This window comes from Heteronotia binoei, chromosome 2 (assembly GCF_032191835.1).
Source record: "Heteronotia binoei isolate CCM8104 ecotype False Entrance Well chromosome 2, APGP_CSIRO_Hbin_v1, whole genome shotgun sequence".
Lineage (NCBI taxonomy): Eukaryota > Metazoa > Chordata > Lepidosauria > Squamata > Gekkonidae > Heteronotia > Heteronotia binoei.
In genome coordinates this window covers 197,523,769-197,540,521 of record NC_083224.1, presented here as the reverse complement: position 1 = coordinate 197,540,521, position 16,753 = coordinate 197,523,769, and the positions used below count along the sequence as shown (strand labels likewise).

Here is a 16,753-nt window from a genome sequence, read left to right as displayed (position 1 = left end):
AACTCTCTGTCTGGGGCAAGTGATGCTCTGTATTCTTGGTGCTTTGGGTGGGGGGGGGGGACTGGGAGGGCTTCTAGTGTCCTGGCCCCACTGATGGACCTCCTGATGGCACCTTGGGTTTTTTGGCCACTGTGTGACACAGAATGTTGGACTGGATGGGCCATTGGCCTGATCCAACATGGCTTCTTTTATGTTCTTATGTGGCACAGAATGTTGGACTGGATCCAACATGGCTTCTCTGATGTTCTTATGTGACACAGAGTGTTGGACTGGATGGGCCATTGGCCTGATCCAACATGGCTTCTTTTATGTTCTTATGTGACACAGAATGTTGGACTGGATCCAACATGGCTTCTCTTATGTTGCCAACCTTCTGATGGTTACAACTAGGGGTGGGATTCTAGCGGGAGCTCCTTTGCATATTAGGCCACACACCCCTGATGTAGCCAATCCTCGAGGAGGTTACAAGGCTCTTTTTTGTAAGCTCTTGGAGGATTGGCTACATCAGGGGTGTGTGGCCTAATTTGCAAAGGAGCTCCCGCTAGAATCCCACCCCTGGTTATAACAAGCCAAAACAAAAGTAAAAAGGTAAAGTTAGTCCCCTGTGCAAGCACCAGTCGTTTCCGACTCTGGGGACTCATTTTACCGACCTCGGAAGGATGAAAGGCTGAGTCAACCTCGAGCCGGCTACCTGAAAACCCAGCTTCCGCCAGGGATCGAACTCCGGTCGTGAGCAGAGAGTTCAGACTGCAGTACTGCAGCTTTACCACTCTGCGCCGCGGGGCCTCTTTTAAAACAAAAGTACATGAATGTAAATAACTAACGTGCTGTAATAATCCACCTAGGAATCACCATATCCCGAGAAAAATTTGAGGGATGAAGAACACACAACCTGAAGCACTTTAACGGAAGCACTTTCTTGGAGCTTTGCAGGGTCAGCGTTAGCACTTTTGTACGTTTGGAGAGGTTTGAAGTCATACGTCTTCGTTGGATTTGTTACGATGAGGACTTGGAAAGATTTGAAGAGCTTTGCGCTTTACGTGGGCTCTGTAGTCTCTGTGCTATTGACACGTGCGATTCCCTTCCCCGGCAACCTCGGAGACCAGAGGAGAGAGGCGAAGGAAACATGACCTCAGTCCATTGCTCGCAGGAGTCTCCCGATTAGAAGTCTACTCTTTGCTGAAGGAACTCCAGTGGAGAAAAAATGTTACAAACAAGAACTTAAATAACGCTTATACAAAAGTTATATCAAAGTTTGGTTTTACAAAAAAGAAGCATAGATCAATCAATTACAGAACAATAAAGTTCAACAATTCAGGAGGCAATATTTCTTCTACAGAGGCAATTGAGTTCACATATTCAAGATATGGAAACCATTTTTCAATAAAGTTATTCTTATAGTTCGGTGTTTCCATGATTAAAAGCTGTGTGGACAATTTATCTTGCACAATAAGCTCCCTGACTTTCGCAAACCATTCATCCATAGTAGGAAGATTAGTTTTTTTCCACTTCTGAGCTACTAAAATTTTACCTGCCAGTATCAAGTAAGCAATAAGCTCTTTGCGTTGAGGAGTGGAAAAACTATCTGGCCAGAGATTTAAAACTACTGATTCTGGTGTTAAAGGTACCATACAGCCAACTATTTCAGATATTTTCGCTATCAACCGAGCCCAATACTTTTGAATTTCAGGGCATAGCCACCAACAATGAAGAAAGTTGCCCTCCTTACCGCACCCTTTCCAACATTCCGCGTTATTATTAAGTTTAAGAAGCTTTCCTTTTCAAAAATAACCTGTCTTAATCCACTGTCCGTCATGAGCAGGGGTGTCGAACGCATTTGTTATGAGGTCCAGATCAGACATAAATGAAGCCTCATTGGGCCGGGCCATGCGTGTACCTATTTGAGATTAGGAGGCAGAAATATAAACTTTATAAAGGATAAAACAGAATTAAAGATTTTTTTTAAAAAAAAACCCAAAACACTTAAAGCATGCTTAAAACATTAGCACTTGTTCTTAAAGGTGCTTTCTTTGTATTTCTCCCATGGGGTCCAGGGAACCGGGCAAAGGAAGCTCTGGCTCTTTCCTTCCTTCCCCAGGAGAATGGGGGGGAGCCTCAGCCAATAGAAAGAAGAGATGCTTGGCTCAGTCGCTCTGCTGTGCAATTGAGAGAGCCTAGCAAAGCAATCCTGCCTCCCCCGCCTCCTCTTCTCCAGTCCCTCAAGTTCAATTTCCCAAAGAGCCAGTTTGGTGTAGTGGTTAAGTGTGTGGACTCTTATCTGGGGGAACCAGGTTTGATTCCCCACTCCTCCACTTGCAGCTGCTGGAATGGCCTTGGGTCAGCTATAGCTCTTGTGGGAGTTGTCCTTGAAAGGGCAGCTTCTGGGAGAGCTCTCTCAGCCCCACAGGGGCCAGAGTCAGGCATACAGAAAATCCCGACATGGGCATGGATTTTATGTGGGCGTCCAAACATCAGCATCTGGGAATGGTGGGTGACTCGTCCGGGTCCCACATTGCCTCGACTCTCAAGGAAAACCTCAGTCAATAGACAAAAGAGAGGCTTGGCTCAGTAGCTCCGCTGTGCAATTGAGAGAGCCTGGCAAAGCTTGCTCTGCCTCCCCCATCTTCCTTCCCAAGGGAGGCGCCTCAGCCAATGGAGAAAATAGAGGTTTTGCTCTGTAGCTCCCATGTGATTGAGCAAGCCTGGCGAAGCAAGCTGTGATGCAGAAGGAAGCAAGAAAGAAGGAGAAGGAAGCAGACAAGCCAGTTGCTCAGGGGCCTGATAGGAGCCCTCCGGGAGCCTGATTTGGCCCCTGGGCCGCACATTTGACCCCCCGTTCTTTAGTTTAGCCCTGCTGTGATTTATAAAGTGTCTTACCCTTCCGTTTCCTCCTGCAGCCTTCACCGAAGATTGCAGCGTCTTGACGGAAATCTGCGCCACCCTCGCCCGCCTGTCTGTCCGGAATGAGTTTTGCCAGGAGATAGTTGACCTTGGGGGCTTAAATTTCATGGTGGCATTGCTGGCTGATTGCATCGACCATCAGGTACCTCTGTCTGCCGCAAGAGAAGACTCAGGGTGGGGGTGGGAATAGGCCAAGGGAAAGAGCGTAATATAAATTGCCTAACATATATAAATAAGTAAAGGGTCTTTCTCTCAAGCCTTCCTTGAGGGCTGCGTGGTCTTAGCAGAACACATGCCGAACGTGAGCCAATGGTGTGGTGCGGTGGCTAAAAAGGCAAATGCAGTTTTGGGCTGCATCAACAGAAGTCTAGTTGGAGGTTTTTAAACAGAGGCTAGATGGCCACCTGACAGCAATAAAGGTCCTGTGAATTTGGGGGGAGGTGTTTGTGAGTTTCCTGCATTGTGCAGGGGTTTGGACTAGATGACCTTGGAGGTCCCTTCCAACTCTAGGATTCTAAGTTGGAACGGGTCCACAGGAGGGTGATGAAGATGGTGAGGGGTCTGGAGGACCAAGTCCTATGAGGAAAGATTGAAGGAGCTGGGCATGTTTAGCCTAGAGAGGAGGCGGCTGAGAGGTGATCGGATCACCACCTTCAAGTGCTTGAAGGGCTGTCATCTAGAGGATGGTGTGGAATTGCTTTCTGTGGCCCCAGAAGGCAGGACCAGAACCACTGGGTTGAAATTAAATCAGAAGAGTTTCCAGCTCAACTTTAGGAAGACCTTCCTGACCGTTAGAGCAATTCCTCAGTGGAACAGGCCTCCTCGGGAGGTGGTGGGCTCTCCTTCCTTGGAGGTTTTTCAACAGAGGCTAGATGGCCATCCGACAGCAATAAAGGTCCTGTGAATTTGGGGGGAGGTGTTTGTGAGTTTCTTGCATTGTGCAGGGGGTTGGACTAGATGACCCTGAAGGTCCCTTCCAACCCTGTGAGTCTGTGACTTCTGGAACCAGCTTGTGCACCATTGTGCCCCGTATGGCAAGCGACATCCTCAGAGAGCTTTGTGCCCAGATGTTGTTAGGGGTCTGCTAATCTCTCTACAGCAGGGGTGGCCAACGGGAGCTCTCCAGATGTTTTTGCCTACAACTCCCATCAGCCCCAGCCATTGGCCATGCTGGCTGATGGGAGTTGTAAACATGGGGCTGATGGGAGCTGTAGGCAAAAAACATCTGGAGAGCTCCCGTTGGCCACCCCTGCCCTACAGTGTTCTTTGCATTGTCTGCAGAGAGCCAGTTTGGTATAGTGGTTAGGTGTGCGGGCTCTTATCTGGGAGAACCGGGTTTGATTCCCCACTCCTCCACTTGCAGCTGCTGGAATGGCCTTGGGTCAGCCAGAACTCTGGCAGAGGTTGTCCTTGAAGAGCAGCTTCTGGGAGAGCTCTCTCAGCCCCACCCACCTCACAGGGTGTCTGTGGTGGGGGAGGAAGGGAAAGGAGATTGTAGGTCACTCTGAGTCTCTGTCCTTGAAAGGGCAGCTTCTGGGAGAGCTCTCTCAGCCCCACCTACCTTACAGGGTGTCTGTGGTGGGGGAGGAAGGGAAAGGAGATTGTAGGCCGCTCTGAGCCTCTGTCCTTGAAAGGGCAGCTTCTGGGAGAGCTCTCTCAGCCCCACCTACCTCACAGGGTGTCTGTGGTGGGGGAGGAAGGGAAAGGAGATTGTAGGCCGCTCTGAGCCTCTGTCCTTGAAAGGGCAGCTTCTGGGAGAGCTCTCTCAGCCCCACCTACCTTACAGGGTGTCTGTGGTGGGGGAGGAAGGGAAAGGAGATTGTAGGCTGCTCTGAGACTCTGTCCTTGAAAGGGCAGCTTCTGGGAGAGCTCTCTCAGCCCCACCCACCTCACAGGGTGTTTGTTGTGGGGGAGGAAGGGAAAGGAGATTGTAGGCCGCTCTGAGCCTCTGTCCTTGAAAGGGCAGCTTCTGGAAGAGCTCTCTCAGCCCCACCTACCTCACAGGGTGTCTGTGGTGGGGGAGGAAGGGAAAGGAGATTGTAGGCCACTCTGAGCCTCTGTCCTTGAAAGGGCAGCTTCTGGGAGAGCTCTCTCAGCCCCACCTACCTTACAGGGTGTCTGTGGTGGGGGAGGAAGGGAAAGGAGATTGTGAACCGCTCTGAGACTCTGAGTGGATGGCGGAATATAAATCCAATGTCGTCGTCTTCTTTGGTTGAAGAATTGGCACGGGGGAAGGAGGTAAACCACCTCCACCCCCCCCCTACTCCATGGCATTGATTCTTATCAAGCCATGGCTGCTTTTTGTGGCTAGACCGCACTGGGGATTTCCTGGTTCCATCTGTATCAAATGGCCTGGACGATTTCAAAGGGATGTAGGGCCATCAAAAGAGCCCTGCTGGTCAGACTAACCCTGAATACGGAGGCCCCTTTTGCCCACTGATATGCCTTTTTCCGTTTTTGAATTTGCCTAATCCCCTTTTCAAGCTATCCTGTCTAATTTCTTGACGTTTCGATGGCCGTTCATTTCACCTGCTGCCAGGCTGCTCGGTTGGGTGAGTCTTCTTTAACTGTGTCCCCTGTGCTCCCATTGACTGAGTTCGGCTGGCAGGAATTCCGTTAAGAGTCCAGTGCATAGGAGGGAAGAAGTGTCTTCCTTGGTCACGGTGTTCTTCCAGAATCTCAAACCCTCTGCTATTCCACCTCTATTATTATTATTATTATCAGGGGGGTTTGGTAGAAAAAGCCCAGCAGGAACTCGTTTGCATATTAGGCCACGCCCTCTGACATCACCAATGTTTCACATGGGGCTTTTTGTAGAAAAAGCACAGCAGGAATTTGGGGGAGGGATGGTGGCTCAGTGGTAGAGCATCTGCTTGGGAAGCAGAAGGTCCCAGGTTCAATCCCTGGCATCTCCAACTCAAAAGGGCCCAGGCAGTAGGTGAAGGAGATGGAGGGACGGTGGCTCAGTGGTAGAGCATCTGCTTGGGAAGCAGAAGGTCCCAGGTTCAATCCCTGGCATCTCCAACTAAAAAGGGCCCAGGCAGTAGGTGAAGGAGATGGAGGGACGGTGGCTCAGTGGTAGAGCATCTTCTTGGGAAGCAGAAGGTCCCAGGTTCAATCCCCGGCATCTCCAACTCAAAAGGGCCCAGGCAGTAGGTGAAGGAGATGGAGGGACGGTGGCTCAGTGGTAGAGCATCTGCTTGGGAAGCAGGAGGCCTCAGGTTCAATCCCTGGCATCTCCAACTAAAAAGGGCCCAGGCAGTAGGTGAAGGAGATGGAGGGACGGTGGCTCAGTGGTAGAGCATCTTCTTGGGAAGCAGAAGGTCCCAGGTTCAATCCCCGGCATCTCCAACTCAAAAGGGCCCAGGCAGTAGGTGAAGGAGATGGAGGGACGGTGGCTCAGTGGTAGAGCATCTGCTTGGGAAGCAGAAGGTCCCAGGTTCAATCCCTGGCATCTCCAACTAAAAAGGGCCCAGGCAGTAGGTGAAGGAGATGGAGGGACGCTGGCTCAGTGGTAGAGCATCTTCTTGGGAAGCAGAAGGTCCCAGGTTCAATCCCCGGCATCTCCAACTCAAAAGGGCCCAGGCAGTAGGTGAAGGAGATGGAGGGACGGTGGCTCAGTGGTAGAGCATCTTCTTGGGAAGCAGAAGGTCCCAGGTTCAATCCCTGGCATCTCCAACTAAAAAGGGCCCAGGCAGTAGGTGAAGGAGATGGAGGGACGCTGGCTCAGTGGTAGAGCATCTTCTTGGGAAGCAGAAGGTCCCAGGTTCAATCCCCAGCATCTCCAGCTCAAAAGGGTCCAGGCAGTAGGAGATGGAGATGGAGGGACGGTGGCTCAGTGGTAGAGCATCTTCTTGGGAAGCAGAAGGTCCCAGGTTCAATCCCCGGCATCTCCAAAAAAGGGTCCAGGCAAATAGGTGTGAAAAACCTCAGCTTGAGACCCTGGAGAGCTGCTGCCAGTCTGAGAAGACAATACTGACGTTGATGGACCGAGGGTCTGATTCAGTATAAGGCAGCTTCATATGTTCATAGGAATGTATTTGCATATTAGGCCACACCCCCTGACACCAAGCCAGCCGGAACTGCGTTCCTGTGCGTTCCTGCTCAAAAAAAAAGAAGAAGAAGGAAGGAAGGGGGAAAACCCTGATTGTTGTTGTTGTTATTTGTTTATTTATATTCCGTCCATTCCCCCGTTTGGAGGCTCAGAGTGGAGTACATCAAATAGAAATACATCCCTTTGAAATCATCCAGGCCATAAAATCATAAAACCAATTGCAAGGTGGTATAGCACAAAAATAGTACCACCATCCCTGTGCAAGCTCCAGTCGTTTCCGACTCTGGGGTGACGTTGCTTTCACAACGTTTTCACAGCAGACTTTTGACGGGGTGGTTTGCCATTGCCTTCCCCAGTCATCTACGCTTCCCCCCCGCCCCAGCAAGCTGGGGACTCATTTGACCGACCTCAGGTGGATGGAAGGCTGAGTCAACCTGGAGCCGGCTACCTGAATCCAGCTTCCGCTGGGATCAAACTCAGGCCGTGAGCAGAGCTTGGACTGCAGTACTGCAGCTTTAACACTCTGTGCCACAGGGCTCTTATAGCACCACAATACAGTAGTGCAGTAGAGCAGTAGGGGGGAGGCCACCCAATTGAATAAATAGATGCCCACTGCCTCATCCAAAACCTGGCGGAACAGCTCCGCTTTGCAGGCGCTACAAAAGGCCAACAAGCCGAGTGCGGCCCGGATCTCCATAGGGTGCTGGTTCCACCAGGTCGGGACCAGGACCGAGAAAGTCCTGGCCCTGGTAGAGGCAAGACTGGAATCTCTTGGGCCGGGGACTATCAAGATCCTGGGAGGCCGAGTGAAGGGTGTATATGGGAGGAGGGTTGCCTGTCCCTTGTCTAGCTGAGGTTTCTTTCTCCTTCCCTTGCGGCTTTCAGGAGCTGGTGAAGCAAGTGCTGAGTGCTATCCGGGCCATTGCAGGCAACGATGACGTGAAGGACGCCATCGTGAACGCCGGAGGGACCGATCTCATTGTGTTGGCCATGAGTCGCCACCTGGCCAGCCCTCAGGTGAGAGGGGTCTGACGGCAGAATCGTCTTACGCATGGGGTGTCGAACTCATTTGTTATGAGGGCCGGATCTGACATCGATCCAAGTCGTCAGCTGTGTTGGTCTGAAGTAGTAGATCAAAATGGGAGTCCATTGCACCTTTAAGACCAACTTTAAGACTTTGTGGGGCCGGGCCATGTCAGGCCGGGCCATGTGTATACCTTTTTAAGATTAGGTAGCAGACAAACACAAATATAACTTTTTAAAAAACTTAAAACATGCGTAAAACTTTAGCACTCATTGGTCTTAAAGGTGCTTTCTTTGTATCTCTCCCCTGGGATCCAGGGAACTGGATCCTTCTCCAGGGACAGTGACGGGGGGTGGGAAGCCTCAGTCAATCGAAGGGAGAGAGGCTTGGCTCAGTAGCTCTGCTATGCGATTGAGAGAGCCTGGCAAAGCAAGCTATCCCTCCTCCCTTTCCTCCCCAAGGAAGGAGCTTCGGCCAATGGAGAAAATAGAGGTTTTGCTCTGTAGCTCCTGTGCTTGGCAAAGGAAGGAAGCAGATGACAGCCAGTTGCTTGGGGGCCTAATAGGAGCCCTCTGGGGGCCTGATTCGGACCCCGAACTTCATGTTTGACACCCCTGGTCTTATGGAACCTGCTGTAAGAAGACGGTCACGGAACTCCCTCCCAGCAGTTTGCTCATCTTGAGCCAGTATGTGGACATTTAAGTACTGGTTAAAGTCAGGGCCCCCCCCCCCTCTTAACTGCTTTGTTTGACTTTTTTGTACAATTCCTGTTGCTACTTCTGGCCTTGCCTGTCTCTCCTGTTGTTATCACCTCCTTTATCCAAGGATCTTGGGACTGTATATATCAAGAGCGGCCAAACTTGCTTAACAAAAGAGCATAAACGTCATAGAATCCTAGAGTTGGAAGGGGCCTCCAGGGTCATCCAGTCCAACCCCCTGCACAATGCAGGAAACTCACAAACACCTCCCCCTCAATTCACAGGATCTTCATTGCTGTCAGATGGCCCTCTAGCCTCTGACAGCAATGTTTGATGTTTGAGAGCTGCAAGACATCAGGTGTTTGAGAGCTGCAAGACATGAGTTTAAGAGCCACAGGGAGGGAGGGAGGGAGGAAGAAAGGAAGACAAATAGACGGGGAAGGAGGAGAGAGAGGTGGAAAGAAAGCAACTTTAACTTAAAATGCATTGCATCCCAGAGAGGTCTGCTTCCTTCTCCCTCTCTCTTGCTTCCTTCTAAATCTCAACTTGCTTTGCAACACTTGCACAGGAAGTGCAGAACAAAACCTCTGTTTTCTCCATTGGCTGAGTCTCCTTCCTTGAGGAGGAAAGGGGGGAGAGGCAGAGCTTGCTTTGCCAGGCTCTCTCAATCGCACAGCAGAGCTACTGAGCCAAGCCTCTCTTTCTATTGGCTGAGGCTCCTCCCCTTCCTGATTCCCTGGGAAAGGAAGGAAAGAAGGAGGGAAGGAAGGAAGGAAAGAGCCAGAGCTTCCTTTGCCCAGTTCCCTGGATCCCATGGGAGAAATACAAAGAAAACACCTCTAAGACCAAGGAATGCAAATGTTTTAAGTATGTTTTTTTAAAAAAATTAAACACCTTTAATTGTGTTTGTTTGTGTCCTTTATAAAGTTTATGTCTTTGCTACCTAATCTTAAATAGGTACACACATGGCCCGGTCTGACAAAGTCTCATTTATGTCAGACTCGGCCCTCATAACAAATTAGTTCGACACCCTTGGTTTAGATGGCTTTAAAGGGGGCGGGGCCAGGGGCGGAATTCTAAGAGCTCCTTTGCATATTAGGCCACACCCCCTGATGTAGTCAATCCTCCAAGAGCTTAGCAGCTCTTTTTTGTAAGCTCTTGGAGGATTGGCTACATCAGGGGTGTGTGGTCTAATATGCAAAGGAGCTCCTGGTAGAATTGAACTCCTGGGCGGGGCTAACGTAATACAGGGAAAAGGAAGCAGAAGAGTGATTGGGACTTCCATCCCTCTGTCCTGTCTAGGCATGTACCATATCTCCCTCTTTCTCGTCCCCCTCCTCTGGTAGGTAGTTGCAGTGTAGGCAGTCGTGGCTGTGGCCTGTTGCCGACCCTCATGCACCCATCTGCTTGAGCCAGCAGGGATGGCCAGTAGGGGTAGGAGCTGCCAGCCAAAGGACGAGGGAGTGAGCGTTGGGTGCTGATGGGTGAGACAGAAGCAACGGAGACTTGGGAAGAAAGCTGGTTTGTGTCGTGGTTAAGACCAGCAGACTCTAATCCGGAGAATGAGGTTTGATTCATGAGAACAAGAGCAGCCATGTTGGATCAGACCAATGGCCCATCCAGTCCAACACTCTGTGTCACATAAGAACATAAGAGCAGCCATGTTGGATCAGGCCAATGGCCCATCCAGTCCAACACTCTGTGTCACATAAGAACATAAGAGCAGCCATGTTGGATCAGGCCAGTGGCCCATCCAGTCCAACACTCTGTGTCACATAAGAACATAAGAGCAGCCATGTGGGATCAGGCCAATGGCCATCCAGTCCAACACTCTGTGTCACATAAGAACATAAGAGAAGCCATGCTGGATCAGGCCAATGGCCCATCCAGTCCAACACTGTGTCACATAAGAACAGAAGAGAAGCCATGTTGGATCAGGCCAATGGTCCATCCAGTCCAACACTCTGTGTCACATAAGAACAGAAGAGAAGCTATATTGGATCAGGCCAATGGCCCATCCAGTCCAACACTCTGTGTCACATAAGAGAAGCCCTGTTGGATCAGGCCAGTGGCCCATCCAGTCCAACACTCTGCGTCACATAAGAACAGAAGAGAAGCCATGTTGGATCAGGCCAATGGCCCATCCAGTCCAACACTCTGTGTCACATAAGAACATAAGAGAAGCCATGCTGGATCAGGCCAATGGCCCATCCAGTCCCACACTCTGTGTCACATAAGAACAGAAGAGAAGCTATGTTGGATCAGGCCAATGGCCCATCCAGTCCAACACTCTATGTCACATAAGAACATAAGAGAAGCCATGCTGGATCAGGCCAATGGCCCATCCAGTCCAACACTCTGTGTCACATAAGAACATAAGAGAAGCCATGCTGGATCAGGCCAGTGGCCCATCCAGTCCAACACTCTGTGTCACATAAGAAGAGAAGAGAAGCTATGTTGGATCAGGCCAGTGGCCCATCCAGTCCAACACTCTCTGTCACGCAGTGGCCAGAAAACCCCAGGTGCCATCAGGAGTTCCATCAGTGGGGCCAGGACACTAGAAGCCCTCCCACTGTTGCTCCCCCCACCCCAGCACAAAGAATAGAGCATCACTGCCCCAGACAGAGAGTTCCAACAATACCCTATGGCTAATAGCCACATTCCTTTCCTCACTCCTCCTCCATGTGCAGTCAGTACAGTCAAGTCACTGTTCTCCAAGCTCTCTCAGGATGTATACTATGGGGAGAGAAGGGGAAGGTAGTTGTAAGCCGCTCCGACACTCTTTCAGGTAGCAAAGGGCAAGGTATAAAATGAAACCTTCTCCTCCTCTTTCGCCTGCAGTGTGGAACCCAGGGTGGCAAACCCGGAAAGGACAACAAAGAATTGACCCCAAACTCAAGGAGACTTTATTAAGTGATGGTTAAACCAGGGGTGTTGAACTCATCTGTTACGTTATGCCATACATGAGACCTCGTTGGGCTGAGCCGTGTTGGGCAGAGCCATGTGCATGAACTTCATCAACGGCACAGACAAAATATATGTATTTTAAAATGTTTCAAACGTTAGCACTTGTCGGTCTTAAAGATGCTTTCTTTGTATCTCTCCCACGGGATCCAGGGAACTGGGCAAAGGAAGCTCTGGCTCTTTCCTTCCTTCCCCCGGGGACCAGGAGGGGGAGGAGCCTCAGCCAATGGAGAATATAGAGTCTTTGCTTTGTAACTCAATTGAGCAAGCCTGGCAAAGCAAGCTGTGATGCAGAAGGAAGCAAGGGAGAGGGAGAAGGAAGCTTGGGGGCCTGATAGGAGCCCTTTGAGGGTCTGATTCAGCCCCTGGGATGCATGTTTGACACCCCTGGTTTAAAATATTTATTTTATTTTATTAATTTATATCTTGCCCTCCCCGCCGAAGGCAGGCTCAGGGCGGCTCACAAACCGAGGGTCGACACAAGCACATTAGTATGACTGGTAAAATAGACAACAGTAAAATCTTTTGAGATATAAATACCTTCCTTTTGACCCAGGCTTAATACAATATAGTCATTAACAGACATTCTCACATTTTGACACCTTACTGTTGTATTGCTTTTGCATGCTCATGCTACTCAGATCACTGGTTTGCTCAATTTGTTAATTTTACTATACTGCCATTGGATCTTAAATTTGTACCATTTTGCATTCTAAACCACTCCCTACCAGATAATTTTACTATTCTGTCATTGAATCTTAAATTTGTACCATTTTGCATTCTAAACCACTCCCTACCAGATAATTTTACTATTCTGTCATTGAATCTTAAATTTGTACCAGTTTGCATTCTAAACCACTCCCTACCAGATAATTTTACTATTCTGTCATTGAATCTTAAATTTGTACCAGTTTGCATTCTAAACCACTCCCTTCCAGATAATTTTACTATTCTGTCATTGAATCTTAAATTTGTACCAGTTTGCATTCTAAACCACTCCCTACCAGATAATTTTACTATTCTGTCATTGAATCTTAAATTTGTACCAGTTTGCATTCTAAACCACTCCCTACCAGATAATTTTACTATTCTGTCATTGAATCTTAAATTTGTACCAGTTTGCATTCTAAACCACTCCCTACCAGATAATTTTACTATTCTGTCATTGAATCTTAAATTTGTACCAGTTTGCATTCTAAACCACTCCCTACCAGATAATTTTACTATTCTGTCATTGAATCTTAAATTTGTACCAGTTTGCATTCTAAACCACTCCATACCGGATAATTTTACTATTCTGTCATTGACTCTTAAATTTGTACCAGTTTGCATTCTAAACCACTCCCTACCAGATATTTTACTCTACTGCCATTGGGTCTTAAATCTGTACCAGTTTGCATTCTGAGCCACTGACCACCAGCTATGTGTGGCTTTGCTCACTATTCCGGATTCCTCGTCTCATGAAGTGTGCTTAGAGAGCTCACGAAAGCCAACGTTCTGAATAAAACTAAGTTGGTCTTAAAGGTGCAACTGGACTCCTATGTTATATAAAAACACTTGTCAAGACATTTGCATGCACTACTATCCTAGCGTGCGCTAAGAGACGCAACTGCGAATTCTGGACCTGGCTAAGCGCTTTCCCTCCTGTTCCCTCCTGCCTCTAGGCGTGTGAGCAGAGCTGCGCGGCCCTGTGCATGTTGGCCTTGCGCAAGCCAGAGAACTGCCGCGTCATCATGGAAGGCGGGGGAGCCTTGGCGGCGTTGCAGGCCATGAAGATGCATCCCAGAGAAGTCACTGTACAGGTACTGGCGGGCAGGATTTGATCGGGGTGGGGGGAGGCATCCTCTTCAGCCGCCGGGCTTCCGTCCTTCCTGCATCACGCAGAGGCAAGGGGGAAAGTTCCGTCTTTTGACCTCGTTGCCCTTCCTTTATAGCTTCAGTCCATCTCGGGTTGGCTCATCCTATTTTCCTGCTGCCTTCAGCTTTTCCCAGGATAGAAAAGCCGCCCTGAGCCTGCTTTGGCTGGGAGGGTGGGATATAAATCCAATAAAATAAACCAGGGGTGGCCAACGGTAGCTCTCCGGATGTTTTCTTGCCTACGACTCCCGTCAGCCCCAGCCAGGATGGCCAATGGCTGGGGCCGATGGGAGTTGTAGGGGGGAAACATCTGGAGAGCTAGTGTTGGCCACCCCTGGCATGACATCTAACGGGAGAGGGCTGCCACCACATCTGGATCTATTGCGCTTTTGTACTCACTGCTTAAGATCTGTGCGCACCGAGAAAGGAAAATGTTATATGCCTGAAGTAACACCATTGCAGTTTATCTGATTGTTTTATTGTTTTAATATTTCTTATTGTTTATTCTGTATGTTATGTTGTTAGCCACTTTGGCTGGGGCTGATGGGTTGTAGGCAAAAACATCTGGAGAGCTATCGTTGACCACCCCTGAAATAAACAAATAAATAAAAGACCCAGGCGAACCCAATTAACAATTGGTGTTTTTCCCTCAAAATACAAATACGCTTTAAACATTAACACTCTTATAAGAAGATAAAGGTAGTCCCCTGTGCAAGCACCAGTCGTTTCTGACTCTGGGGTGACGTTTCACAACGTTTTCACAGCAGACTTTTTACGGGGTGGTTTGCCATTGCCTTCCCCGGCCATCTACACTTTCCCCCCAGCAAGCTGGGGACTCATTTGACCGACCTCGGAAGGATGGAAGGCTGAGTCAACCTCGAGCCGGCGACCTGAACCAGCTTCCGCTGGGATCAAACTCAGGTTGTGAGCAGAGGGCATTTCCTTAAAATATCTCCCTAATGCCCATCATCCCACCGCTGATTAGCACTGGGACAGTATACAGCAGGGGTGGCCAAACTTGCTTAAGAGCCCACATAGAGTAAATGTTAGGTGTTTGAAAGCTACAAAACAGGCAGGCGAATAGATGGGGAGGAAGGGGAGGGAGAGATGGGAAGGAAGCAGCTTTAACTTCAGGTGAATTATCCAAGCTACCAGCTGGCTTGGAGAAGTGATTTAAAGAGAGAAATGCCGGCCGATGGGGCAGGGCAGTGGGGGCTCCAAGAGCCACACAATACGTCTGAAAGAGCCACATGTGGCTCCTGAGCCACAGTTTGGCCACTCTTGGTATACAGGGACATAATGCACAGCCTCTGTCAGCTGGCAATAAATCAAACCAGTTGCTTGTGGGCCAGATAAGAGTCCTGGATGGGCTGGTTCAACCCCAGTGGGCTGCATGTTTCAGTATGGAATTCACTGCCACGGGAGGTGGTGGCAGCTACAGGCATAGCCAGCTTCAAGAGGGGATTGGATAAACATCTAGAGCAGAGGTTCATCAGTGGCTCTTAGCCACAGCGTATTGTTAGAACTCTATCTGGGGCAGTGATGCTCTGTATTCTTGGTGCTTGGGGAGGCACAGTGTGAGTGCTTCTAATGTCCTGGCACCACTGATGGACCTCCTGATAGTGCCTGGGTTTTTTGACCACTGTGTGACACAGAGTGTTGGACTGGATGGGCCACTGGCCTGACCCAACATGGCTTCTCTTATGTTCTTATGTCTGTGGCAGTGAAGCTCTGTATTCTTGGTGCTTGGGAGGGGCAACAGTGGGAGGGCTTCTAGTGTCCTGGCCCCACTGATGGACCTCCTGATGGTGCCTGGTTTTTTGGGGCATTGTGTGGCACAGAGTGTTTGGATGGGCCATTGGCCTGATCCAACATGGTTTCTCTTATGTTCTTATGACCCCTGCTCTAACCCTTACCGCACATGGGCATTTGAAGAGGGAAAAAAATGCTTTTCCTGTGTTGTTATAAACCATTTGGAGGAATTGTTATGGGAGGGGCAAGCAGGTCGATTTAATAAATGGTTAATAAAAGGGGATCGGGTCAAATTTGAGTGACGCCCTCAACCGGACTGTTGTTTCTTTCCTTCCCGGCAGAAACAGGCCTGCATGCTGATCCGCAACCTCGTCTCCCGCACCAGGGACTTTTCCCAGCCTATCCTGGAGATGGGTGCCGAGAACTTGATCACGGAAGCCCGGACGGCGCACAGGGACTGCGACGACGTGGCCAAAGCGGCCTTGCGGGACCTCGGTTGTAAAGTGGAGCTGCGGGAGCTCTGGACGGGCCAGAAGGGAGGCCTCGCGCACTGAGGCGCCGGTGTGGTTAAGCTGGCAAGACCCGGGCGGTTCTCGCGGGCTGAAGTAAAGCTAGGCCACGTACCTAAGGGGGAGGAGCGTGTTCGTGTGCCCAACTCCCGGCTCGTGCCAACCGGCGGGCCCACGTCAGTGCCATGGGTTTTTTTTTTCCCTGCCTAGGCCGGAACGTAACAGTGCCGCAACTGTATTCTCTCGTGTTTGGTTCCTCCTTCCTCCAGGGTTCTTTGCCGGGCTCTTCCTGCTCTGGAAGACCTGCCTGCCCCTCGAGACAGACTGGCATGGCGCTGTGGCCATCGCACCAGACCCTCACAGCCTTAAGGGGGCAGAGCCTGCCAACTCATTCTACAAAGTAGTGAAAGGCGGGGTGGGTCCGGGTTGGGGGGGGGGGATGTCCGTCCATTTAGCCCATGGCTGTATGTTGGCCCCTGCCTGGATGGCAGAAAGCTGGTTTGTCCCTCAACTAGGCCTCTGTTACTATGGCGACCGCTGCTGTGCCCTGCTGTAACTCTGTTTGCCCTTCCAATGTACCTCCCTGCTTTTCACCTCCGAGCGCCGAGCTTTTTTCCTTGTGTCATTGCAGTGTTGTTGAACAAAGGTGTGCGTGTCTACGTGTGTGAGTCTGCTTTGTCGTTTCTCTCCGGCGTCTTTGGTCTCGCTTTAAGTGGGCTAGGGCAAGGGGTGGGCGCAACGTCCCTCAGGAGCGCCCGATCGCTTTCCAAGCAAGGAAATGTAGTTCCCCTTCCTTTTCCCGCGCTGCTGACATCACTTTCTTATCCTTCGTGTAAATGCATAGTAAGCGCTGCACAAATGAAACGGCAGGCTTCAAAATAGAAGTATGGAATTTTAGATAAATAAAGAAAAAACTCACGATGGTATACATGAAACGGTGCTAACCGAAGGAAATCCGCTCAAAACCAAACGTTAAAAGAGGACCGTGACTAAG

The 16,753-nt window shown here is 49.9% G+C and overlaps 1 protein-coding gene across 1 annotated transcript; it reads left to right on the top strand.

The window, feature by feature from the left end:
• The first annotated feature begins 1,001 nt into the window (after positions 1 to 1,001).
• On the top strand, positions 1,002 to 16,422 carry ARMC6 (armadillo repeat containing 6). The gene is made up of 5 exons (XM_060233136.1): positions 1,002 to 1,071; positions 2,898 to 3,043; positions 7,841 to 7,972; positions 13,306 to 13,443; positions 15,592 to 16,422. Exons 1-5 carry the CDS (start codon positions 1,002 to 1,004, stop codon positions 15,802 to 15,804), a joined length of 699 nt encoding a protein of 232 aa, XP_060089119.1. The 3' UTR covers positions 15,805 to 16,422.
• The last annotated feature ends 331 nt before the right edge of the window (positions 16,423 to 16,753 follow it).